The 26,663-nt window shown below is 45.2% G+C and overlaps 1 protein-coding gene across 9 annotated transcripts in view; it reads right to left on the reverse strand.

Annotated features, from left to right (window-relative positions):
- Positions 1-7,518: 7,518 nt before the first annotated feature.
- The window catches only part of CBFA2T3 (CBFA2/RUNX1 partner transcriptional co-repressor 3), a 30,804-nt gene continuing 11,659 nt past the window's right edge, over positions 7,519-26,663 (reverse strand). For 2 of the 9 annotated variants that reach the window (XM_075189039.1, XM_075189040.1), the window contains 10 exons: positions 21,371-21,517; positions 18,574-18,815; positions 17,393-17,482; positions 16,899-17,083; positions 15,963-16,198; positions 14,523-14,593; positions 13,713-13,914; positions 13,481-13,549; positions 12,821-13,046; positions 7,519-10,482 (listed from right to left, as the gene is read on the reverse strand). In XM_075189039.1, the coding sequence (XP_075045140.1) occupies positions 10,203-10,482; positions 12,821-13,046; positions 13,481-13,549; positions 13,713-13,914; positions 14,523-14,593; positions 15,963-16,198; positions 16,899-17,083; positions 17,393-17,482; positions 18,574-18,815; positions 21,371-21,491 (1,722 nt within the window). In that variant the 5' untranslated portion in view covers positions 21,492-21,517 and the 3' untranslated portion in view covers positions 7,519-10,202. Of the gene's footprint in view, positions 10,483-12,815; positions 13,047-13,480; positions 13,550-13,712; positions 13,915-14,522; positions 14,594-15,962; positions 16,199-16,898; positions 17,084-17,392; positions 17,483-18,573; positions 18,816-19,996; positions 20,071-21,370; positions 21,518-26,663 lie in introns of those variants that run through there. The other 7 variants (XM_075189041.1, XM_075189042.1, XM_075189044.1 and 4 more) reach the window with 7 other exon arrangements.

Genomic DNA, 26,663 nt, shown 5'->3' on the forward strand with positions numbered 1-26,663 from the left:
ACATTTATTTACAGTCAATTACACCTTCTGGCTTTACTCTCCCTCACATACTACTGGTATATGTAACCAAATGACATCACTTGGCATAAGAGCTTGTACTTTCGTATTGTGGGATTATGGCAGCATAGTGGTTAGCATTGCTGCCTCACAGAGCTGGTTTCATGAGTTTGATTCCAACCTGGAGGTATATTTACTAAACGGCAGGCTGGAAAAAGGGGAGATGTTGCCTGTAGCAACCAATCAGATTCTAGCTGTCATTTTGTAGAATGTATTAAATAAATGAAAGTTAGAATCTGATTGGTTGCTATAGGCAACATCTCCACTTTTTCAAACCCTCAGTTTAGTAAATATACCTCCAGGGCTCTATCTGTGTGGAGTTTGTATCTTCTCCCTGTTTGCTCTAATTTCCTACCACAATCCGAAAACATACTGGTAATTGGCTTCTGACAAAATGGACCCTAACGTGTGTGTGTGTGTGTGGTAGGAAATTTAGATTGTAAGCTCCAATGGGGCAGGAACTGATGTGAGTGACAACAAATCCTCTGTACAGCGCTGCAGAATATGATTGGAGCTATATAAATGATAATATATAATAAATGTCAGTCTATCTCACTTCTCCGCCTCTACACACCTCCAGGTACTGGCTTCTCCTCACTTCATTTTAGGCTTCAGTTGGGGTACTATTACATGTAGCCTCACGCCTCCTGGGTGCCACTCAGATCAAGCACTCACTGTCACACCACTCAGCTCATCCTGCTCTGACTGGGTGGGGTCTGATAGGTAATGAGCAGCACGTTTTCTAACAAGTATAAATTGGACTTAATTTACTGAAGTTTGGGAAATTTACTGAAGATTCCCAAACCTGAATGTGGTCCCTGTGAATGGTTCCACACAACAACAACACGGGATATCTGGTACCACCATCACTAGGAGGAAGCTGCTGCTCCTACAATAGTGGAGGAAGTTCTCTGTTAGTGAGCGACAGAAACTTTCAAATATATCAAAGGTTTTAACAAGGTGCAGGAAGGAAACAGTCTACAAAGGAAGAGAAGTATTAGAACACGAGGACATGCACTGACACTGGAGGGAAGAGAAGTATTAGAACACGAGGACATGTACTGACACTGGAGGGAAGAGAAGTATTAGAACACGAGGACATGTACTGACACTGGGGGGAAGAGAAGTATTAGAACACGAGGACATGTACTGACACTGGAGGGAAGAGAAGTATTAGAACACGAGGACATGTACTGACACTGGAGGGAGGAGAAGTATTAGAACACGGGGACATGTACTGACACTGGAGGGAAGAGAAGTATTAGAACACGAGGACATGTACTGACACTGGGGGGAAGAGAAGTATTAGAACACGAGGACATGTACTGACACTGGAGGGAAGAGAAGTATTAGAACACGGGGACATGTACTGACACTGGAGGGAAGAGAAGTATTAGAACACGAGGACATGTACTGACACTGGGGGGGAAGAGAAGTATTAGAACACGAGGACATGTACTGACACTGGAGGGAAGAGAAGTATTAGAACACGGGGACATGTACTGACACTGGAGGGAAGAGAAGTATTAGAACACGGGGACATGTACTGACACTGGAGGGAAGAGAAGTATTAGAACACGAGGACATGTACTGACACTGGGGGGAAGAGAAGTATTAGAACACGAGGACATGTACTGACACTGGAGGGAAGAGAAGTATTAGAACACGGGGACATGTACTGACACTGGAGGGAAGAGAAGTATTAGAACACGAGGACATGTACTGACACTGGGGGGGAAGAGAAGTATTAGAACACGAGGACATGTACTGACACTGGAGGGAAGAGAAGTATTAGAACACGGGGACATGTACTGACACTGGGGGGAAGAGAAGTATTAGAACACGAGGACATGCACTGACACTGGGGGGAAGAGAAGTATTAGAACATGAGGACATGTACTGACACTGGAGGGAAGAGAAGTATTAGAACACGGGGACATGTACTGACACTGGGGGGAAGAGAAGTATTAGAACACGAGGACATGTACTGACACTGGGGGGAAGAGAAGTATTAGAACACGGGGACATGTACTGACACTGGAGGGAAGAGAAGTATTAGAACACGGGGACATGCACTGACACTGGGGGGAAGAGAAGTATTAGAACACAGGGACATGCACTGACACTGGGGGGAAGAGAAGTATTAGAACACGAGGACATGTACTGACACTGAGGGGAAGATAAGTATTAGAACACAGGGACATGTACTGACACTGGGGGGAAGAGAAGTATTAGAACACGAGGACATGTACTGAGACTGGGGGGAAGAGAAGTATTAGAACACAGGGACATGCACTGACACTGGGGGGATGAGAAGTATTAGAACACAGGGACATGCACTGACACTGGGGGGAAGAGAAGTATTAGAACACGAGGACATGTACCGAGACTGGGGGGAAGAGAAGTATTAGAACACGAGGACATGTACTGACACTGGAGGGAAGAGAAGTATTAGAACACGAGGACATGTACTGACACTGGGGGGAAGAGAAGTATTAGAACACGGGGACATGTACTGACACTGGAGGGAAGAGAAGTATTAGAACACGGGGACATGCACTGACACTGGGGGGAAGAGAAGTATTAGAACACGAGGACATGTACTGACACTAGGGGGGGGGGAAGAGAAGTATTAGAACACGAGGACATGCACTGACACTGGGGGGAAGAGAAGTATTAGAACACGAGGACATGTACTGACACTGGGGGGAAGAGAAGTATTAGAACACAGGGACATGTACTGACACTGGGGGCAAGAGAAGTATTAGAACACAGGGACATGTACTGACACTGGGGGGAAGTAGGTTCAGAGGAAATGTGAGGAAAAACTACTTCACAGAAAGGGTAGTGGATAAGTGGAATAACCTGCCATCAGAGGTGGTAGAGGATAATACAGTAGAGTAATATAAACATGCTTGGGATAGACATAAGGATATCCTTACAAAGAACTAAGGCTCACATAGGGTTTGAGGTTACCATAGGTTAAAATATGGGCAGACTAGATGGGTCAAGTGGTTCTTATCTGCTGTCAAATTCTATGTTGGTAGGAGAGAGACGTGTGCCAGTGGGAGAGTGTGGAAGGTTCTCCAATTGCTGAACTGTGAGACAACCCGATTTTGGGCTTTCTTTTGGTTCTAACCAAAAATGCCAGGAAAATGCTCGGTTGGGGAGTTTCAGGTTTTTCAATTAAAACTGGAACCAGTAGATCAATAATATATATTTCTTAGGCTACTAGAATGGACTAAATAATAGCTAGAATGTGATTGGTTGCCTGGGGCTGAATTAGATCATTGATGTGTGGGTGCTCGGCCAACCACAAGCAGAGACTTGCAGGACTGTACCGCGTGCCTAAAACAGCCTCTAAAGCCTTTACACATTGCCCATATTAAGCGGGCCAATGACACATACACCATATACCCTCTTGTAAGTTTGTGTACTGTTATTTATCCATATTACCCTATTGCAAGTTTGCAAAAAAAAAATAATGCCAGTCTCCATATTAAAGTTTCTTTATGACACAGATACAGATCACAGAACAGACATTGATCTGAGTGAATAGTTACAGCTGCCACAGATCAGACGTACAACACATTGAGATACCAGCATGCAAAACTATGCAGCCCTGTGTCTGCTGGGGCCACACCGGCCCGGCCTCCCCAACATAACTGCACGCATCCGCAGCTATCTGTGCATCCTGCCTGGTGCAACGCCACTATGTTCTGGTAGCAAACGTCCCTTAAATAATATAACAAGTGACATTCCAGGGCTGGATTCTTGTAAACATCGCCTTGCGGGTGTCCTATAATAGGTAGAAAGGGCCAGATTTATATACAGGAATAACGCCTGTATACTCTCAGTTTGCAGTTCATTACGATTATTGACGATACATTGTGTAGCTTCAAAGAATTACATTAACATTATGCATCAAGAAATGGCAGAACAAAGTATTGACTGAATACAATGGTGCACATGTAACAGTGTAAGAGAAAGGAGTTGTAACCCATAGCAACCAATCTCATGTCGTTTTCTAAACTGTATTATAAAAAAAGACAGAACCAAACTGGTTGCTATGGGTGACGGCGATGTGTATATTATAATTGTATCACAATGTGATTAGCTGGTCACTCACAGCCAGGTCATTTGTTTTCTGTTTGTTTGGGGTTTTTTTTTTTTGGGGGGGGGGAGGTTAAATTTTAACAGAGTTGCTTTCTAATCCATATTAGATGTAATTCAGATCTATCTGTACATAGGGTGAATGTTGCATTTACCTCCTTTGTCTAATTGGCATAATTCTGGCTCTGCAATCTGTAGTTGCAATAGTCATGGTATATGAATAATGGGAACCTTTAATGTATTGGTCTGTGTACACCCTGATGCAACTTTCACTTAATACATTACTTTATATTTATCTCCCTTGTGCATGGCTGAAAGCCACAGAAGAAAGCTAAAGAGAAAAAGTAATGCATTCATATCATCAAGATAAATATATAGTAATGCACTTAGAAAAAGTTGTAGGAGGGCGTGAACATGTTAATAGAGTATTCGGCAAGTGGAAACCCCCCATTTAATCCTTTTGCTGTAAGAAATGAAGCACTGTACAACCAAAGTTTCATTACTTAATATGTATGCATATTCTTCTTCTGTGGCTTAGGTACTACAACTGGTGCCTGGTAAAGTTTAGGTGCTGACCAAAAGATTTCCACAGTTGTACTCCAGTTCCACCTACAGGACAGAAGAAGGTACTACAATTCATTTACTTGGAATACAGAGAAAAACAGTGGTTTTGTGGAACCAGTTTTCCTGCTTCTATCATCAAGGCATTCCCAAATACAGTTTTCAAGATCCAACTTCTGTTTCTTTTATATGCATTATCCTGAAAATCTATATCGGTGAGTTTTTGGTTTTTTTTCAATTAGAGATTTAAATCTTCGATGCTTCACCCTACAGTCCGATAATACAGATATTATCATTAATAAGATGTTGCCCTGGATGTTATGTTCCCTCTAACCTAAACAAGCTTAATCTGATGAGGATTTCATCCTGAAATATTTAATTGAGAATCTGCTGTTTAGTGCAACCCCTCACAAATGATGTGTTGTAATAAATTCAGTTTTGAATACCAACATTTCCAGATTGGTCAGTTTAGAGGGAACTGTGCTTGGTTGGAAGGTGCAATGGAACTGTGAATTAGTGGATATGAAAGCAGTGGAATAGATATCTTTTTGGCAGTGAAGGGAATAGTAAACAATCAGGAGAGCCAGTAATGACATTTATAACAGAACAATTATAATGTGGACCTCCACTGTCAGGATTCTGAAAGGGTCCAGCTTTCTCCTGCTGGTTGAGGCTGAGAATTGAGGGAGGACAGACACAGGTTGGCAGTGTGACCTAATAATAGACAATACAGGAAATCTCCCAGGGCGTCACCGAAAACCAGATCTGTTTAATCTATGTGGAGGCCAACGCAGATCATTGAATTAGCATAAGAGCTGCCATCTTTAAAGCTACGACCTCTTGAATAAAAAGCCTACTAGTTCGAGGTCCCTGTCCACTAATCCTTGGGACATTGTATTTTGTATTTAAAGCTGCTTTTTTTTTTTTTTTTATCAAGTCTTGGACAGAGGTTGCTTTGGCTGCCAAAGTCCTTTATTCCACGATGACATTTTGGTTTTTCTGTGAAGCTTGGTGGCCATTTTGTAGTCTCACGTAGGGTTGTGACCTTAAGAGGTAGTGCAAGAGAGTTAACAGGGGCAGTGATAATCCGTGCTGAGATTGAAAGTCCAGCTGTTCGTATCTCCTCAAATCCAGCTTAAATATGGTGCCATGTGGTGGGAAGAGCATTGATTTTAATAGCCGACAGCAATCTGCGTATTCAACATGATGTAAAAAAAAAAATGAACTGGCCTGAGTACAACAAACAACTGCGCAGGAAAATCACAGAGATTAATATTAAGGAACAAAGCAGAAGGCATTGCATGTATTGGCCGCCGTACACAGTAACAGAGAGACGGCTGTATGCTACAAGATGGATGCCACCTTGAACAAAATGGAGTCTACAGAGTATCAAACATACATTACAAGAGGAGATCAGAGAATCATTAAAGACACAGCAGGTTGCTATTATACACACACACACACACATACCAAATATTTTATATATTACCATCTGTTCTTCATAGGATGTATAAAAAAATAAACTTCCTTCATAATTGACTAATGTAATGAGGCAGACGCACAGTAAGATGGAGGACCGTGTTAAAAGGAAAATAATCATCAAGTTACAATATGTCAGTGTTAAGGCGACACACTTATATTTTGGTGTTTTGTTATTTTGTTTTTTAGCCAATAGGTGTCACTATAGCTACTGAAGAGCTGCCCTTAATACTATATGATTGACGCCAATATACTTTATTTTACACATTTAAGAACAGATGCGTTTTGATGATAATTCTCCTTCAAAAACATTGCAGACATGAGAATGGATGGGAAACGGATGCTGAGATGCTTGTTTTTCATACAGAAGTGCAGATTTTCTAGGCCGCGCCCAACTATAACAAATGCACTGAGACAGCAAGTGATGAACGACCTCTAGCTATCGATGAACTACAACTCCCATGATGCCGCAGTGTGGCTGTAGTTCAGCCACAGCTGGAGTGCTGTAGGATTCTCACCTTCTCATTACCCATACAAGGTCCCAGGGGAAACCGTGTTTGTTTGTGACCTCCCTGATGCACAATGCACTTGGCAGACGTAGCAAAGCGCTTTCCGAACACATGGAAACCCAGAATGCATTCAGATCTAAGTACAATGATCAAGCCTCATATCTAATTGGAGGTGGCCATGAATAAATAACTTTACACAGCTTACATCACTGCAGACAGAAGCTCCTGAGGATTGTTTAGTCCTCTGGAAGCAATTTAGCCCACATTTGCTCACTGATAAGGCTTGATTATGTGAATTTGGCCATGTTTGAATAACGCAAGCCACAGTCATTTGGAATAATTCATATCAACATGACAGACGGGCCCACCTATGTGGCCGATCTTAGTGGGGCTGGTAAATTTAATTTATAGGGCTACGCAAGCTGGTATTTGAGGTTTACATACAGAAATGTGTTTACCTGAGGTAAAATTATAGTCAATCCATCTCAGGGTTTTGGAAACCTTATGCTGATTCTGTGACTCTGCCCATGGTGGAGGCAGCCATCTTGTGAGCTAGGCCAATATTCATTAGAAAAGTGTCTGCCTGTTCACTAGACCCCAGTGACATCATTAAGGCACTATTCATGAGGCCTGACCAATAATTATGAGGCCCTAGCTCAGCGATGGCTAACCTGTGACACTCCAGGGGGTAAATGTATGAACCTCCGGATTGTTGAACTCCCGCGAGTTCGCCGTCTTCAGCGCTTAAATTTAAAGCGGCGCTGCATTGTAAAGGAAAGTTTCCCTTTACAAGGCAGCGCCGCTTTAAATTTAAGCGCTGAAGACGGCGAACTCGTGGGAGTTCAACAATCCGGAGGTTAATACATTTACCCCCAGGTGTTGTGAAACTATAAGTCCCAGCATGCTCTGTCAGCTATCAGCTAGTTTTCTACTGGCAAAGCATGCTGGGGCTTGTAGTTTCACCACATCTGGAGTGTCACAGGTTAGCCATCACTGCCCTCGCTCCTAGTGTACTGTAACCAGCTGCTGTGTTCTATGATTCCACGTGGACGGAATGATTCATGCTTAGAGATGAATTACCCATTATTTGGTAAACCATTACAGGGGGTAAATTTATCAAGCTGCGGGTTTGAAAAAGTGGAGATGTTGCCTATAGCAACCAATCAGATTCTAGTTATCATTTATTTAGTACATTCTGCAAAATGACAGCTAGAACCTGATTGGTTGCTATAGGCAACACCTCCACTTTTTCAAAACCGAAGCTTGATAAATTTACCCCCAGGTCTGCAATGTTACTGTGTAGGCCTCGACTCACAGCTTCCTCTCTGCTTATCAGATGCTCACCAGACCCTCATTAATGCCGACCACATGGGTGGAAGTTGAGTCTCCAGTAAGACAGTGATCTAATGCTGTAAAACCTCATTAAAAAACAAAGAAAGATTTATAGGTAAAAAACAGCATTAGATCATTATCTGATTATCTGGTATTTGTTCTGCAGTACAGCGGCCATTGTACTTCCTTAAATGAATTCCAGGAAACAGCACAACATATGATAAAGTATCTCATATACAGGGTAAATCCTACATCACAATGCTGTACTATTGTTGGTATATTATCTTAGTGTATCCTGGTAAAAGGAAACTATCAAGGTCAAATGTGACATGATCATAGTATCGGCAGATATAGGTTTCACATACCCATCAGGTGCAAGCAATAGAAGCTGCCAATTTGTGGTCTGAACACATAATCGGCCTATTAATTTAATAGGAACTAATCCATATTACATGATGGATAGTAACAATGATTAGCTCCTGTTCATCTCAGTATAGCTTCATGACGTTCTCTTTATCTACTAGTGAGAAACGGCCTTTGGAGTTATAATTAACCATCGTGACTTTCTTTACATGCAATATTAGGACTATGTGGGTTTGTTTTCATCATTTTAAGATTTCCCCAAATTCAACGTCCTAAAAAATTAAGTGGGAGGGTTTTGTTTTTCTGTAATAATGCTTGTATCCTTAGGATCCCGATACCATACAACATGGAACTTCTAAGCAATCAGAATGTTCGAGAACTCAGATCAAATCGTGAAAATTCTATTCATACTCGCCAGAGTTCCAAATAACAATCAATAAGCTGCAGTACTATAATCATGACAGTTTCACATTACGCAATGATAGTTTCCCTTACAGGGTACAAGTGGGCAAGTTTTGTCCCAGCGACAGATGGTGCAAAATGTGTCACGAAAATACACATGCCACGGCAACTGCCACGTGCCACCCTTCACCCGGGCAATGGTACTCTGAGGCTGTGACAGACGTCTTTTTGGAGAATATGGAGCGTAATCTCTGCTGCTGTACTTTTTGTGCTGCACTAGCACGTCGCAGCTCCCCCTGATTTTTGTTGTTGTTGTGTATATATCATTTTGCAGTGACTCCCCCGCCCATCAGTAGCCTTGCACTTTTCATATTGCACTCGCGTCCCCTACATGGGAATTATTTTGTTTGCTTTTATAAATAGAAAAAAAACAAAAAACAACTGTACAATTTTCCCCTTTGTGGGCTGAAGTCTGTGAGCCAGGGGAGGGGGGGTTCCTGGATTCACCTCCCACCAGTCCCCAAGTGAGGTGTTGGCCACGACCATGTCCGTTCGGGGTGCTACCTCCGCACAAGAGAGACAAGCAAAGCTGGGGTGTAGCAGAAACACCAATACACAAGGTCTCAATGTCTACAGGACACGAAACCTGTTTCTAGTCGTCTTTTCCTCCCTCTCGGACAATCCAAGAGTAGGACGAGAAAGTTATTCCTGGACAAGTGAGCAACAGCAAGAGGCAGTTTACTACAGGAGAGGTAGAGGAGGAAGATGCAAGTGGAACTCCCAGGAGGAAGCTTTGGAGATAAGTCATTGTGAAGCACTGGTTCATTCCTCCTGTGCCCCCAGCAGAACTCCCAGAATGCACTGAAACGTTCCGCTCTTCCCAGGACGCTCCCTCCACTCCTCTCGGACCAGGCTTTGGCAGGGCTGGTAAATGTTTGGATAGGGGTTTTATTTTTGGGATTTCTTTTTAAGAGGTGTTCTTGGTGTCTGACATTTCTTGGCTGTCTAGCAAGGTAGTTTAATTTGTATATCTGTTTTCTTTTTGGATTTCAATTACATTTAAAGCCAAAGATTTGAGAGTAGTAAGTAAAACACGTCCCGCACCCCCCAATAATCTTCTAAGTCAGTCGCCCCTCAGAGGGGGTTGATACTCCCATATCAATAGGCGGGGTGGGGATTTTTAGTTATATGAAGCTTTATATGCTTGACTTCAGGTTCAGTTCCAAACCAACGCTGACACACAGATCCTAGCCCACCCGGAGGCAGACACGACAGTGGGGCAGGTAAAGTCTTGGCTGGCATTGCCAAGGACCCCAGGGTGCGGCTGACGGGTGCAGCTAGCTGTGAGTAGAGGTGGCCGGTCTGTGTCCTCAGATTTTATTTTTTTTATCTCCTGCAGTCTCCGTCATTAGCGAGAGGCGGTGTCCAGCAAGAGGGGCGTGGCGGGGGTCCCAGAGCGAGAGGCGGAGCTGCTGGCGGTGGGGCTGGCTGCGGGCGTGGCCGTGGTGGTTGGCACTGGCTGTGAGCTGGGCGGGTGGTGCGGGGACTGGCCGCACACGTGGTGATGTTTCTCCCAGTCCTTGTGTTGGCAGAAGGAGCCGCAGTATCGCGCCGTGTTGCAGCCGCTGCAGGTCTCACTTGCTTTCCGCCCGCAGTTCCAACAGCTCTGCAAGAAGAGAGAGAATAGAGATATCACATCTGTCCCCGGGGCATTATCTACGTCTGGTGCTTCCAGGGGGGAATAATACAGTGAGAAACTAGTGTACGTAATACAAACACCCTCCTACACCCTAATACATCTCCACCCTCCTCTCTATTTATGCTCCATCCCGCCCCCTCCGATCTGCCAATGACCGTCGCCTCTCTTCCCCCCTGATCACCTCCTCCCACGCGCGTATCCAAGACTACGCCCGCGCTGCCCCCCTCCACTGCAACAAGCTCCCTCCCTCCATCAGAACTTCCCCTAATCTGTCCAGTTTCAAACGGGCTTTAAAAACCCACCTTTTTCTTAAAGCCTTCCAGTCTCCCACGTAACTTCCTACCTTTTCTTCTGCCTCTTCCCCTCTTTCCCTATCCTCCGTTCCTCCTTCTCTCCCCCGTGTCTCTCTGTCTGTCTACCCCACCCCTTAGATTGTACGCTCCTTTGAGCAGGGCCATCTCTCCTCCTGTCTTCACCACTTTTAACTCTGCTCTCCAGCTACCTTGCCCTCCTCCTCGAGGACCCTCTTCCCCCCGTCCCCTCTCACTCCCTCCTCTCCCCTCTGGGGGTCTCCCTGTCATCCGTGCCCTCCCTCTTGGACTCCGTCTTTGGCGGACCTTCCCCTCTCCTCTCCCCTTTAGCTGTGCCTTGTGCTCACTGAGTTACTGTGCTTATTGTTTACTGTACTGTGCTGTCTCTCCTCGTATTGTATTTTTGTTTGTCCCTGTACAGCGCTACGGTAACCTAGTGGCGCCCTATAAATAAAAATTAATAATAATAATAATAAATACAAACATTTGTGGTCACAGCGAAATTGCAATAGAAACACACAAAAGGGCTTATTTAACATCAAAGTTACCGTGTGCAAAAATGTGCTGTAACCCATAGCAACCAGACAATTTGATTAGTTACTGTCTGTAGCCCTAAGTGCCTCAGCAAAGTTCCTGGATCCCAGCTGTATTCTTATAAATATTGGATCTAAACCGGCTGCAGACAATGGGCCTGATTCATTAAGGAAAGTAAAGCAGAAAAAATGAGTAACTTTAAACCTTTGCAAAACCATGTTGCAATGCAAGGGGTGCAAATGAGTTTGTTATTTTGCACGTAAGGAAAACACTAACTGTTTTCTTATGTAGGACACAAATACTTGATAGCTTTTTTTTTACACTGACAATAAAAGTTGGTCTAGGACAGTGGTCAGGGAACAGGGTTAAATTACCCGAAATGGGGTAAAAATGAAATTCCTGGGGGTAATGCTGCCGATTCACATGCTGTCAGTTGGATTGTAGACCCCTTTAAATGTGAAATTGCTGTTGTACCAGAAGAGCCTCAAGGGTTGGCAGAGGCACTTCTTGAGCTTCAATGCAATAATGAAGCACGTATTGCATTTGAAAACAAACCAGATCTGTCATATTTTTGGATGTCAACAGCTGTAAAGGCATTCAAAACTGCACATGAGGAGGCAGTCAAAAAGTTGCTGCCTTTTACAACAACCTACCTTTGCGAACAAGGATTTTCCACTCTAACGAACATAAAAACAAAGCAGAGAAAGCGATTGGACGCTGAAGACTGTATCCAAATTGTTCGGACATCAAAATGCCCCAATATTGATTCTCTCGTATCAAAAATGAAGCAACATCATTTCTCCAAAACCTTAAGTTTTGAAGTTGAAGCTTTCAATAAAATGTTGAATTCCAATAATTAATAATAAATGATTTCCTTCCTTTCAAATAAAAGGGGTAACGTCAGCGTATCTAAATATATTTGGCGGTAAAAAGTAAAAAAAGTTCCCTGACCCCTGATCTAGGACATGCCCTACCCCAACTATAAATCTGCCATCACATGTCAAATTTACCTTCCCCTCCAATGCAACATGGTTTTGCCAAGGTTCAAAGTTACTCATTTTTTTTTGCTTTACTTTCCTTAATGAATCAGGCCCAATGGGTACATATTCACTTTCAAATTAACCACCCTAAGAGATGAAACCATTGTTACAATCAAAAACAGCTATACAGTAATCAAAAGTGTCACTGTAGGTTTATAGGGCAAGTTACAAGATCCAGTCCATTAAAAGTGAATTGGTAAATTAGGGCAGAGTGTCTTCTGAATACTGTACCAAAGCTGGTTGAGTATAAGAGTAAAGGGTTGACAGACCCTTCAGTGGGACCAGTGTTTAAATATTCCCACTATAGCTTTGTATGCAAAAGATGACATATGAAGATTTAAAAGCTAAACAAGCGTTGCGCTTGATTCATGGTTGTGGCGCGGCTGCCTCCTGCTCTGTGCCGCGTGGCCGTTACCTCACTTGAGTCCTCCTGCTGATTGATGACGGAGACGGCGTCCTCTGACGCCTGCCGCTTTGCCTCCGCCAGCGCCCGCTCCATTTTGGCTCGCTCTAACGTGATGAGGTCGTGGGCCTTGCGCTCCGCTTCCGACACAGCTTTCTGCAGCTCCGACATGGCCTGGCGCTTTACTTCGTTCACCGCCTCCTCTGTGCGGACAGAGAGACAGCTCAGAGGGGTAGATGAGGCCTGGGAGGTGGGGACTCAGGTATAGAAGGGGTTTAAACATTCAGGTATATACCCTACCCTGCAACTTACATCGGTGTACAATGTTTTACTGAGCATGAGCAAAACTAGCGACATATAGCAGAGATCTACAACCTGTACTAACAAATTAACTGGCTTCCGTCTATATTAATAAAGACCAAAATTTTCACATTTATATCTATGGCTTGACTTAGATATCTTACAGTAAGCCCAATACAATATAGAATAGGTACGAAAGTCACACATTGGCAATAGGTTAGAGAGTGTGGTTAGGAATGATCTTAGGCAACATCAGTGGAGTGGAGAACACTGAATGCACCTCTAGGCTGAAGAATAGTTTGATTACTGGTGAATAAGACTCCTTTCTATGAGATATAATAATAGTTCCCAGGATGACAACAGAGCATATCACTCACCTGCTTTCCTCCAGATCTCTTCTGGCATGTATCCAGCCTGTGGCCTATGTAGGAAGTCCCGCGAAGGCTCTAAAGTAAAGAGGAACAATTAGAAAATGGTAGTTGCCAATGGCCATAAATTCCTGTCCTGTTCCCTTTAAAATCCCCGTGCCCCACCCTCCCAAATCATACACTTGTCAGTACACATGCACTCCTCTCTACTGTAATCGTCACATCTTGTACATCGGCTAACCTGCTGGGGAGGACTCGGTGCTCGAGCTGTTGTGGTGGCGTGCCGGCTGAGCCGCAGAGCTGACAGTCTTTTTCAAGTCCTCTGCATCACTGTAGCGGCGTATCCAGTGGTTGAGCTCTTCCCGATCAGCTTCCTGGCAGCGGCGCAGGACGGTCAGCGAACGCCGCGTTTTTTCTACCATATCCATAATGCAGTTTAACAGCTAAGAATAAGAGTCGGAACGCCATCAGTCATCCTATTCGTATTTCTGTTTAAAGTGATCTGCCATTTGATTACTAAATTGTAAGGTGACACACCCCAAATCCCACACGACTGTTGGTGGTAGAGGCTTAAGAATGCCCTAGCTCGGAGCTACCTATCCATTCCATTTTTGGAATGTTGGAATGTGTGCTATTGATTCCGTGGCTTAACTCATTCTCGACCAACGTTAAACTGACATGGGCAGCTGGTGGGCTTTATGCTGAGGGGCCTTTTATGAATGGCTCTTCAATATGGCGGCTGTGCTGGCGGCTGCCTGACAGTGAAATATACAGTGTAACCTGCATCTAACAATGACATGTTAGATCTGGGTTACACTTAACCTTTCTATACTGACAGTAGGGGAGAACCGATACAGACTCACTGGTTAAGAAAATGAAAATAAAAACACTAAAAATTAAATAAAATACAAAATAAAATATATTATACATCTTTTAACCATAGGCCCCATGACTCGGTAGCTCAGTCATACCTTGCTGGTCTGTGCAAGTGGAGTTCATTTCGAAAAGTCACACTTTCCCTTTAAAGCCATCATTATCTTTGCCTACTCACGTTGTTGAGATGCTTCCATTCCTCTGCCCACTCGCGCTCCGTCAGTCTGTGATCGATCACCTCGTGCACAGCTGAAAGAGGGACAACACAAGCTGTTTAGATACAGTTCTCAAATAGCTAGCTTTATTTTATTTTTTCCCCACCGGGGAACACTTTCAAACCAAGTAGTGCAGAAAGTACAAGGGCACCGATTGGGCAGTACATACGGACAGACAGATGGATGGGGCAGCTGTGTTTTCTGCTTCGGACAAAACGCCTCTACAATCCAGCGGAAAGTGAGTTTCTGTACGAGTGACATATCAGGCTGTGCTGTGATCACACAGTTTTATGGAAGTGGTGTAATCACACTGTACACAAGCTGGGCCCGTTAGAGGAGGTTAGTGTTGTTACCACATGTCAGCTGATGTATGAGTGACACTGTGTAATAATGGTGCTAGATTGTTATCGAAATGCAAGCAGAATAAACTCGTTATCACGGCGTATGATGGAGCTACAGACGTGTGAGTACAAGACATCACTCGCTGCTTAATACAGTCACGTCGTTGGATGTTGCTTATTGCACTTGATACCAGTGACATTCAGCTCTCAGGAATAAATAATGATAGACTTGGTTTCTTACCCTAAATTATTTACTGTAAGGCAGGATTCTGCATCTGTTATATTCTCAGCCTCCACTAAACAAGATATCGCTGTAATAGCACCTAGCAATGGCTTTAGAATGACTGTATGTATTTCATTTTCCTTGAAATCAGTAGTGCATTGTATACACATTGATTAATGGCTACTATGAATGTTTAGATTATGGACTGGAGAGCTGTCATATTATGTACCTTATGAGAGGGAAGTTAAAAGTTCTCAATAACCAATATATGTAAATAACCGTTCTGTCCCCAGAGAGTCCTAACCAATAAAATATATGAATTATTGTACATTCTTACGAGTAGCTGGCGGCGCCATATGACAAGGGAACCTATTTTATGTGAGTTTATTGGGTGCGGTCTTCTTAAAAGTGATTTGATAGAATGGCGGGTACTAATGGTAGGCTGCGCCATCATGTGCCACTTATGTCATATCCAGATGGTGGCGCTGTTGCTCTTGTGGTCTATTGAGAGCTCTGCACAATATTGCAACGTCAAACAAGACGACTATATATTCAAAAGCAAAAACAAGCTCTATTCTGCTACAAAAGTACTATACGTAGAACTTTATATTTACTGGATGATGAAAAACATTATTAGCTGCAGAATTATAATTTAGATATCACATGTCATTAGCAACATCCAACTTTTCTTAGTCACCTGTTACTGGAAAAGCCAACTATTTGCCGTACGTATCTGGCAAGATTCCTAGTTACTACTCAGTCATCCTCAGCCCTGGCACACAGCCTACTTGGCACATGAATCCTTTAACCTCCCATTCACAAAGTGCCGCTTCTCTCACCTGCCTGCCGGTGGCGCTCCCGCACCTCCCGAGGGTCTGTGTGGCGGTAGTGATGAGCCAGCACCATATCCTCCAGGCGGTAGTGCTGCGTAGGGGGTGGAGTGTGGTGCGGGAGCCCGTTGGTGGGTGGGTGAAGGAGCCCGTTGCTGGGGCTGTATCTTTGTGCAGGGCTTGTGGTGCATGGTCGCTTAGGGAGGTGGTCCGGGTGGAGACCTTCCTGTGCATTCTCTTTGGTCCTGAAAAAACGAAGGTGGTCATCAATTTGTTACTCGAGGTTCTCGATGCTCCCCCTATCTGCTAGTGGCTCTGAGATAAATAATTCATTATAGAGGTATAAGGATTATTATTGATTATTGTTATTATTGTCCCAGTAAATCAAACAGTGTGGGATCTCCCTGTTATCTAAAGCCAGGTTCCAGATTGTGCCTCAGCCTTCCAATTTTCAATGCTACAATACTGCGGTGAGCACTACCCTCTTGCCGTAGCTATCCAACAGAGCTCTGTCGAAGAGCTATAGACATACTTGTCCAGTGTTCCGGAATCCTGAATTCTGGTAAATCGCGTCATTTTGGCCCAGCCCACACCAAAATGACGCAATGAAGCTTCCGTGTCATTGCGGCATGGAGGCGGGGCCAAAATGACGCAATACATGTCCCCTCTAGTATCTCCCAGAGGACAACACTACAAAGTTGGTAAATATGGCCATAGATGGCTTGCGATGAGACACTACAAGAGCTGGCACGACTTTAGGTACCAGGGTGAGTTACTGGTGGGCTATATAGGCACTATATTGAGGAGGCGTTGTCCAAGTGAACAACCCTTTATCTTTATATTCGTAAGGGGAATCTGTGCAACTCAAAGACCACCGTTGTCATAGCTGCAACGTATACCCATAAAAATGGGCCGATAAAGTCGATTCCTGACAGTTGCGTTTACCTGTCAGGTGTCCGCCTCTTGCCGTTCTCATTCACCTCCAACAAGAGCTCGGAAGAGTCGCTGGGGGAGCTGCTGACGCTGGTGTCCAGGAGGAGCTGCTCGTGCTGCGCCAAATACTGTGCCGGACTCTGCTTGGCCAACCGAGCACAATGCAGGAGCTCCCTCTGCAGTAATGGGAGGTTAGCCTAGGAAGTAACATTAAGGCTGCAATTTACAGTAATTGGATACCTATGTGAGCATGTAGTGGACAGCTAAAAGGAATATATCATGGAGTAAGATGCAGCATCCGTGTGCAAACAGACCACCCACAAGTGGTGGATACAATTATACACTGCTCGCTATGTGGCTGTGTAGATGGAGCGCACCGTGGTACATGGACAAGTGTGATAATAAGTGATATAACTGGTGCTTACTGGGGAGTAATATGAGCTACATATTGCAATAAATCCTGCTATATCTGTATTGGTAGAGAGCTTTGCAATTGAGGTTTATACCTTTAAGAAGGGGATGACAAACGGGCGGAGAGGGAAGTTGGTGGCTTCTTGCAGCTTGGAGTGAAATTCCTCAATTGTGAGTGTGGAATTCTAGGAGAAATAAAATAAACATTCAAGCTCAGGACAAACGCTGCTCCAAAGAAATCCTCCTTCTACTGACCAAAGCTGATCACAATATGTGTTCTAGTATTAGTCGCCTATTGCTAGACAACAGTCCTTTCTCTAGGTCTATAACATATATACAGATCTACCCCTCCTACAGGGTGAGAACCAAGCAGTCTACAAGGGTGTATGGAGTAAAATGAGACACTTCAGTGTCTACTCAGCAAACGCCCCAACATTTCCCTCTACGCCAGTTCAGTGATCTGCAAATCGCCCAATAGGCAGATTCCTAGAAATTCCCACTAAGTCACACCTCTACTAGATAAGCTATCGGAATATTTATCTTATATAAAGTGAATATTTATCTAATATAAGTGCAGTAATCACTCTGGGAAGGAGGGCCGAGAGGGGAGGTGGGGCGAGTACAAAGTACCCAGGCCTCCTGGGGGCCCCGCTAGTGGCAGACTATAGTGGGTGCAGATGATGACCCCTTTGCTGAAGCTATGGACACAACCTCAGGGAAGGGGCTGCACCGTCACCCCCCCAAAGGTTTCGTGCGCAGCCTGGGATGCTAGAAGCAGCGGCTGCACCAGGGCCTGAGATTACACCCGGCGTCACTGACTGTGAAATAGCATTTTATTTTTATTATGAAGCCGGAGCCGTCTCTACCATATAAACTAACTAGGCTCATGTAGAACAGTAGGAAATACAGATATAGCTTTACAGTAATTATATTTACTTTATCTTTTCATTTTCACTACTTGTTCTTAACGAACCACCTATTTTTAGCAGTCAAAATAATGAACGAGGGAATGTGGAATGCTCAATCACTAATTTATATTGTATAGACTCGCAATTTCAAGGGAACATAAACCATTTCTGTGCTGCCATCTGACACTGCTGTCCGGGCACATGCCCAGTCAGTCTGTACAGTTAATACAGAACCGTCCACGTGCGATATAAAGATGCACATTTATATGTGGATTTGTACATAATACGCATCTACTATTATAGTTATAAAACAAAAGACTAAATCCAGCCTTAGGTGCAAATAATGGATTCTTCACTTCTGTACTCACCACCAGACCAAGCACCAGAGCCCGCACTCGCTCCCCGATCTCTGGAGAGATGTCGCTGCCGAATTGCTGCAAAGTGGTCAGAAAACGCTTGAGCTTGCTCAGCTGCCGCGCCCCGCAGGCCGGGGGGAGCTGCTGATTGGTTAGTGCGGCCGAGGAGGATGCCGAGGGCCCATTGCTGAAACCATTTGGGGTGGACGGAGCTCCGTTGATGGCCGTGGGAGAGTGGCTGCTCCCGTTCATCACTGTAAAGAAGTGTAAAGATTACTTCTACGCCTTATATTAATATCGGTCTCACGTCGACACACTTAAGCTGGGTACACACTACAGGTTTTTCATACAGTTATCGCGCCGATCACACGTTAAACGACAGTTTGGTGAGATATCACATTAGTGTGTACGCTCCCACGATCATGTATTATTGCACCAAAGCACATTGTATCGTTTTATTTGGTTTTATAAACTTCCTAAAAATCACAATCAACGATGGAATGATGTCGGGCAAATGTGGAAGTGTGTACGCACTCATGACCAGAAGTGTAGGCAGATCTCCATAGCGTGTGTGATCTTTTCAGCAGATGGTTATGAGAGATGAGGAGCACAGATCTAAAGGTAATTCGTGTAGGTGTGTACACATGAATCTGCAGGCTCATCAGGGCTTTCAGTCGCTGGTAAAATCGTTACAGAAATCGCATCTGCAGTCATTTGCTGTAGTGTCTGCCCAGCTTAAACCAGGCCTGGCCACCCTGTGGCTGTCCAGGTGTTGTGGAACTACAAGTCCCAGCATACTCCGTCAGCTGGCTATCAGAGCATGCTTGGGCTTGTAGTTTCACAACACCTGGAGATCCACAGGTTGGCCAGGGATGCACGAACCCAACATACCATTTATACTCCACACAACCCTCCACTACTACACTTGTATATCCAGCAAAACTGCAGTATAGACCTGGCATCCACAGTACCATAGGTTCTCAGACACATCTCTAGTAACGCCACTAATGGTCCAGACACGACGAGTACAGCTCAGATACGGGCAGGTCAATAATAAATCCTCAGACAACTTATATATTGCTGAACAAAAATCCCTCAAACAACACAGCTGTCACTGGTATAGTGATGATCCGTTAAATGTCCAAAGATAAACACAACATGGCAGTATAATGCTAAGATATTGGATCAGGGTTTAAACCCAAACAGAAGAAAACATGCTGTGTGTAAATACAACATACAACACTACCGTAACCTCATATTATTATCCTCTATGTCGGTAAATAGCAGCACCAAATTCTGAGTCACACTAACACAATTGTAACTGCCTCCACCAAAGACACCCGGATTCGTACCACCTCATGCAAACTGGGATCGTGTGCAAGTCTCCACTTCAACACAACTTCCTCGGTCTCCTTGCACCGTAACTCTCACTTACCTTGCATAGTAGCTCTCTCCCTATAGTAGCGTCTGGTCTCTTAACATGAACACACACTGGCACCAAGTGCAGGCTGAGGGGTCGGCCCACGACAGAGCAGCCCAAAATAACCGCATGCCCACAACTGACAGGTGGGATCCCAAAGTGACACTGTGTGTGTGTGTGTGTGTGTGTGTTCGTCTCACATGTTCTGTGTGTGTACGTTCTACATGTTTGTTGTGCAGATCCAGGAAGGCTGCAGGATTACTTGCGGGTACAGGACGGCACAATAACAACCACAGGGACCGCAATGCACACGGATTACAGACACATAAACACACACATTAGGGGCACAGATTACGGACATGCACACGTATACATCTGTTCCTCTTCAGCTTAAACTAAAACCCATCAGATCAGAGGCTTCCACGAACCAACATCTAATTAGGCAACATCTGGCTGAAAGCAGCAGAGCTCATGGACATGAACGAGAGAGACAGCTCAGAGTAGGAGACACGTGGAGAGAGAGTGGACGGACAGAGTCACATTTGCCCCTTGTTCGTTGGTGCTTCCACCAAAACCAGCTAGAACGCACACCCGCTTGTACTCACCAAGAGAAGCGCCACACATGGGCAGGAGTAGACTAATTTTACTTGTACAATAAATAAACCAAATGATGTATATTATGAAACGTGTTCCCAGATCACTGACGACATCCGCTTACTCCCAACTTAGAACATCTGCCTAAATATGAGCTTTTCTGCTGATTACAGCCCAATACGCCTTTATCAAAACCTACAGTACAAAGCACACACCCACGTATGACTGCAAAAGGACACCACCACATATACTGATAATTCTTATGATTGCATTTTAGGTGAAACCCACAATTAGATATGAGGATAACGTGATACAACTAATTGATTATCTAACGCTAACCATACACAAAACGGTTTGCCTGGCCAGACTAGTCGCCTTAGACCAAATTGACCACAGCTTCATGTATGGCCAAAACAACCAGCAATCATGTCAACCAAATGACCATGACCTGACTATGTGTGTGATCATTAGGCCATTGTATGGGCAGCTAAAAGCAGAGGTAGATGACTGGGGGCTCTCCATCTGGCAGGAGATGCTGGGACTTGTAGTCCAACAAGTGCTCAGAAGTTGCCTAAACCTGGACAAAGCAAATAGTTAAATGTTGAGTTGGTAGGTTCATGCAGGAGGGCCGCCAACAGGTCTGTTGACCAAGACTAACCTGTGCAGTAGGGCACGGCAAAGGATGGCTTTAAAATCTGGTTTATTTAGGATAGCTTCATTCATTTATGCCTAAACCCTCTATGTTTCCTAAACAAGATAATGCATATAGACAGGAATGTGACACCGGCGTCTCACTTGTGCTGGGGGTGAATGAGGAGTTGCGGTTGGTCCCTTGGCTCAGTGCAGGTGACGGCGGGGGCATGTTGGGTGGAGAGGTCCTCGCCTGGGTCTTCACATCGGCCGGTGAGTCTGGCATTGTAAGGGCTGTATTGTATGAACTGCCTGTGAAGGGGAGAAGAGAGGAACAGGAGTCAAAGGATGCACAGGGCGAGAGTTTACAGCATCACCTAGGATAAGACAAAGTGTGCCAGGCCACCGGGCAGCCGGGATGGATGCAAATTACCATTCAGGTGGAGTGTGCCGGAGGTGGAGGCTGGGACACAGGACAGAAAGCAGCAGTTAAAGCTATCCTGAAACACCTGCTACTCGGATCAGCTGTGACCCCCCCCCCCCCCCTCGTACCCCCCCTCCTCCTGCCACACACTGCTATTATTAACCCCTGCCTGGCTGCGCTCTATTCCTCTGCCAGGGATACAGTCCTCAGGGTTCACTGTAGTTTGAGAGCTGAAGACAGGTGTGTGGCAGCTGCTGGGATCTGTCCCGCACTTCGGTGTAACTCTGGCCAAGACCAAAGAAGGGAACATAGGGCAGGAGACAGCAGGAGGGGAGCAGCTTGCCAAGGGGGCAGCCTTAACCCTAGCTGTGCTGCCCATCAGTAGACTGGGCTCCTCTTAGCTCTGGTATATAGACACAATTGCTACAGACGCCCCCCCCCCCCTGTAATAACACAACCTCCGCCACTCACAACATATGGGATTGCTTTTCCATAGCCCCCCTCCTGGCGGTGATCTCACAGACTGTGCCACAGATAAGAGGCTCAGTTGTGAGAAAACTCTTTTCTGGCCACTGGGATTGTTTGTTGCACTCTTGTGTTTTTTTGACAGGTCCTGGAAAAGTCCAGAGCTCCCACAGCAGAATGCAGCCAGGAACTCTCCTCCTATACGCGGATTATTTTTTATTTGGCTGCTAATGGGCTGCAGCTGGACTGTTTGTGTGGATCAGACATCTGGATTCCATCACCGGCGCGGACATTCAGAGAGCTGAGACTCACGTCTCCACCAATCTGCCACATGCACAGTGAGGGGAAGGAGTAAATGGGGCACAGGGTATCTTCCATTGCAGGCTTAGGCCATCTGTTGTCAGGACCAGAAGTTCCAGCAAGCCCAGCCAGCGGAGGGTTGCAGTTCCTGGACAGCTGAAGAGCTACCGGCCACCTCTGTCTGCCCAGACTGGACAGAGCCAGACTCACAAGTCAGATATAATGAATATAAGTTTGGCAGTCATGAGAAATTTGATTGGATGAGAAAAGCTGCGTGCCGAAACATAGCGCAGGCAGCCAGGTTCAGGCATGAGCCAATATTCATCCTAGCAATTTACTAAGAGGCAGTGAGCTCGCTGAGGCATGAGGCACAAGTGCCTCAGTAATGTCATTAGTTCCTTGAGAAAAAAAAAATGGGACCGGTCCATTTTAACAGCTAGGCTGGATATTGGATCATGCTTCACTGTATAGAGGACAGATCTGCTGTAATATAACAGGCTGAGGGGAAGCAGCGAAGAAAAGGAAGACAATGAACTATAGTAACGCAGACGGGACACATCAAGAGGAAACGGGAGCGTGAGAAATAGAGATGTACCCTGAACATACAACCATCTGATGGAGGGTGACAAATGACAAGTAGGGAGCGTGGGAGACGAACAAGGGTTAATAGATTTCCACCCCCCCCAGCAGTTCTGTCCCTGCTCTTTACATGGCTGGAAATGCAGAGCAGATGTGGGGAGGTTGATCCCAGCCAGAGCCAGCCCTGCTCCTAAATAAAGTAAAGTATTCCTGAAATTCAGAGCTGAGCCCCGCCAAAAACAACTCCAGATAAGACCCTGAGACACTGGGCTCCATCTGGTCTGTGTTATGGAAACACTCAGTGCAGCTGGGAGCCAGTGAGAGGTTGGCGCTAGGACTGCAAGAATGCGCATCTCGTCAGGGAGAAGCCCGACCGGGCATACCTGCAGAAAGGAGCTCAGTGTCCCTGAGAGTCTAAGATCTGCCAAATACCCCTCTGGTTATAGAAAACCTAATATTCACTCTGCAGAAGTAAGATAGGAAGCTACAGCCTCTCTCACCAGGGCCTGCGGTGCCGAACAGACCAGAGCATCTTATCCCTGTTACCTTATGGGTTTGCAGAGCCTACTCCAGGCCTTCCAAATCTGTAGCTTCTGCTGTTGTGGAACTACAAGTCAAAGCAGCCAGAGGAACTTGCAGTTGGAAACATGCAACCGGAGGAACTTGTAATTCCACAACAGCTAGAGAGTCGTAGGTTGCTTACCTCTGTTCTAAAGTCTGGAAGAATGCCACCTAGTGGCCAAATTATCATGCAAAAGTTTCAGGACACTTTGCTTTGCATTACCAAATAATGTGTTCCAAAGGGACTTCTCTAAAAAAATAAAAATGGAACAGCTCTTCTTAACAAGATGACATATATAGGGTTTATTTAATAATATACTGCAGTGTGCATAAATGCATGTTAACCCCTAGCAACCAATCATAGGTTTGCCTTCCACTTGTAAGTTGTCCTGACGATCTGATTGGTTAATAAGGCTGGGTACCATTACATATGTACACATTGTACCATGTTATTAAATTAGTCCCATTGCTTAACTTATTAATAATTAAATATAAGGGACTATTGTGATACTTTTGTTTTCAAGCCTAATCTCTCTTTTATAAGTGGATGTTTTAAGATCAGAATTCTCTTCATGTTGCTGCCCAACTAGTTGTGAAGCACCTGACATGCCCTCTACAACTGAGAATAACAACACCTTCCATAGAGATCTGCAGAACTGAATATCCCATCTGTTACAGATCTGCAGGAAGCAGCCCGCCACTAAGACAACACTTCTCTATTGCTGAGTGCAGACGGGTTCCAGATAACAACAAACCACATACTAGTCATACTGGTAGAGTAATACAAACCGTGATTCAGCCCTCAACAGGTTAATCGCCCCTGTGTATCAGAAATGCAAATATTCATTTCTAATGTCCACTAGCAGTTTCCAGGGCATAATATGGATAGAATCTAACCCCGCTGTTATTGAGCTGAGATTCATATCTTGCTAAAGACCAGCAGACCTAAGAAGGGTCATTTACAAATCATTATATAACCAGGATCACCGCGCTTATCAGTGTGCGCGGAAATGGCGAAAGGTCCGTCCCTCGCGCTTACCAAGGGACACGCCCACTTTACGGGTTTTGTAACCTCCTCCATAAAGGTGACCGTTTGCAGGATGGGTGTAGTTGGAAGTGCGCATTTTGAAAAGAGTGTCAATATTACAATTTTTCTCTTAAAATACTGCTTGGTTTTGCTCTGTTGTCTTTAATTAATCATATGAGTGAGGAGACATCTGGATTATCTTTATTTGGCAGCAATATGCTGGTCAGTGCGGAGGATGTGACGTGATTCGTGTCATCATGGTCAGTGCGGGGGATGTGACAACGTGATTCGTGTCATCATGGTCAGTACGGAGGATGTGACAACGTGATTCGTGTCATCATGGTCAGTGCGGGGGATGTGACAACGTGATTCGTGTCATCATGGTCAGTGCGGGGGATGTGACAACGTGATTCGTGTCATCATGGTCAGTGCGGGGATGTGACAACGTGATTCGTGTCATCATGGTCAGTGCGGGGGATGTGACAACGTGATTCGTGTCATCATGGTCAGTGAGGGGGATGTGACAACGTGATTCGTGTCATCATGGTCAGTGCGGAGGATGTGACAACGTGATTCGTGTCATCATGGTCAGTGCGGAGGATGTGACAACGTGATTCATGTCATCATGGTCAGTGCGGAGGATGTGACAACGTGATTCGTGTCATCATGGTCAGTGCGGAGGATGTGACAACGTGATTCGTGTCATCATGGTCAGTGAGGGGGATGTAACAACGTGATTCGTGTCATCATGGTCAGTACGGGGATGTGACAACGTGATTTGTGTCATCATGGTCAGTGCGGAGGATGTGACAACGTGATTTGTGTCATCATGGTCAGTGCGGAGGATGTGACAACGTGAATTGTGTCATCATGGTCAGTGCGGGGATGTGACAACGTGATTCGTGTCATCATGGTCAGTGCGGGGGATGTGACAACAACGTGATTTGTGTCATCATGGTCAGTGCGGGGGATGTGACAACGTGATTTGTGTCATCATGGTCAGTGCGGGGGATGTGACAACGTGATTTGTGTCATCATGGTCAGTGAGGGGGATGTGACAACAACGTGATTCGTGTCATCATGGTCAGTGCGGGGGATGTGACAACGTGATTCGTGTCATCATGGTCAGTGCGGAGGATGTGACAACGTGATTCGTGTCATCATGGTCAGTGCGGGGGATGTGACAACGTGATTCGTGTCATCATGGTTAGTGCGGGGGATGTGACAACGTGATTCGTGTCATCATGGTCAGTGCGGAGGATGTGACAACGTGATTCATGTCATCATGGTCAGTGCGGGGGATGTGACAACGTGATTCGTGTCATCATGGTCAGTGCGGGGGATGTGACAACGTGATTCGTGTCATCATGGTTAGTGCGGGGGATGTGACAACGTGATTCGTGTCATCATGGTCAGTGCGGAGGATGTGACAACGTGATTCATGTCATCATGGTCAGTGCGGGGGATGTGACGTGATTCGTGTCATCATGGTCAGTGCGGGGGATGTGACAACGTGATTCATGTCATCATGGTCAGTGCGGGGGATGTGACGTGATTCGTGTCATCATGGTCAGTGCGGGGGATGTGACAACGTGATTCGTGTCATCATGGTCAGTACGGAGGATGTGACAACGTGATTCGTGTCATCATGGTCAGTGCGGGGGATGTGACAACGTGATTCGTGTCATCATGGTCAGTGCGGGGGATGTGACAACATGATTCGTGTCATCATGGTCAGTGCGGGGATGTGACAACGTGATTCGTGTCATCATGGTCAGTGCGGGGGATGTGACAACGTGATTCGTGTCATCATGGTCAGTGAGTGGGATGTGACAACGTGATTCGTGTCATCATGGTCAGTGCGGAGGATGTGACAACGTGATTCGTGTCATCATGGTCAGTGCGGAGGATGTGACAACGTGATTCATGTCATCATGGTCAGTGCGGAGGATGTGACAACGTGATTCGTGTCATCATGGTCAGTGCGGAGGATGTGACAACGTGATTCGTGTCATCATGGTCAGTGAGGGGGATGTGACAACGTGATTCGTGTCATCATGGTCAGTACGGGGATGTGACAACGTGATTTGTGTCATCATGGT

Source organism: Mixophyes fleayi, chromosome 10 (genome assembly GCF_038048845.1).
Source record: "Mixophyes fleayi isolate aMixFle1 chromosome 10, aMixFle1.hap1, whole genome shotgun sequence".
Classification (NCBI taxonomy): domain Eukaryota; kingdom Metazoa; phylum Chordata; class Amphibia; order Anura; family Limnodynastidae; genus Mixophyes; species Mixophyes fleayi.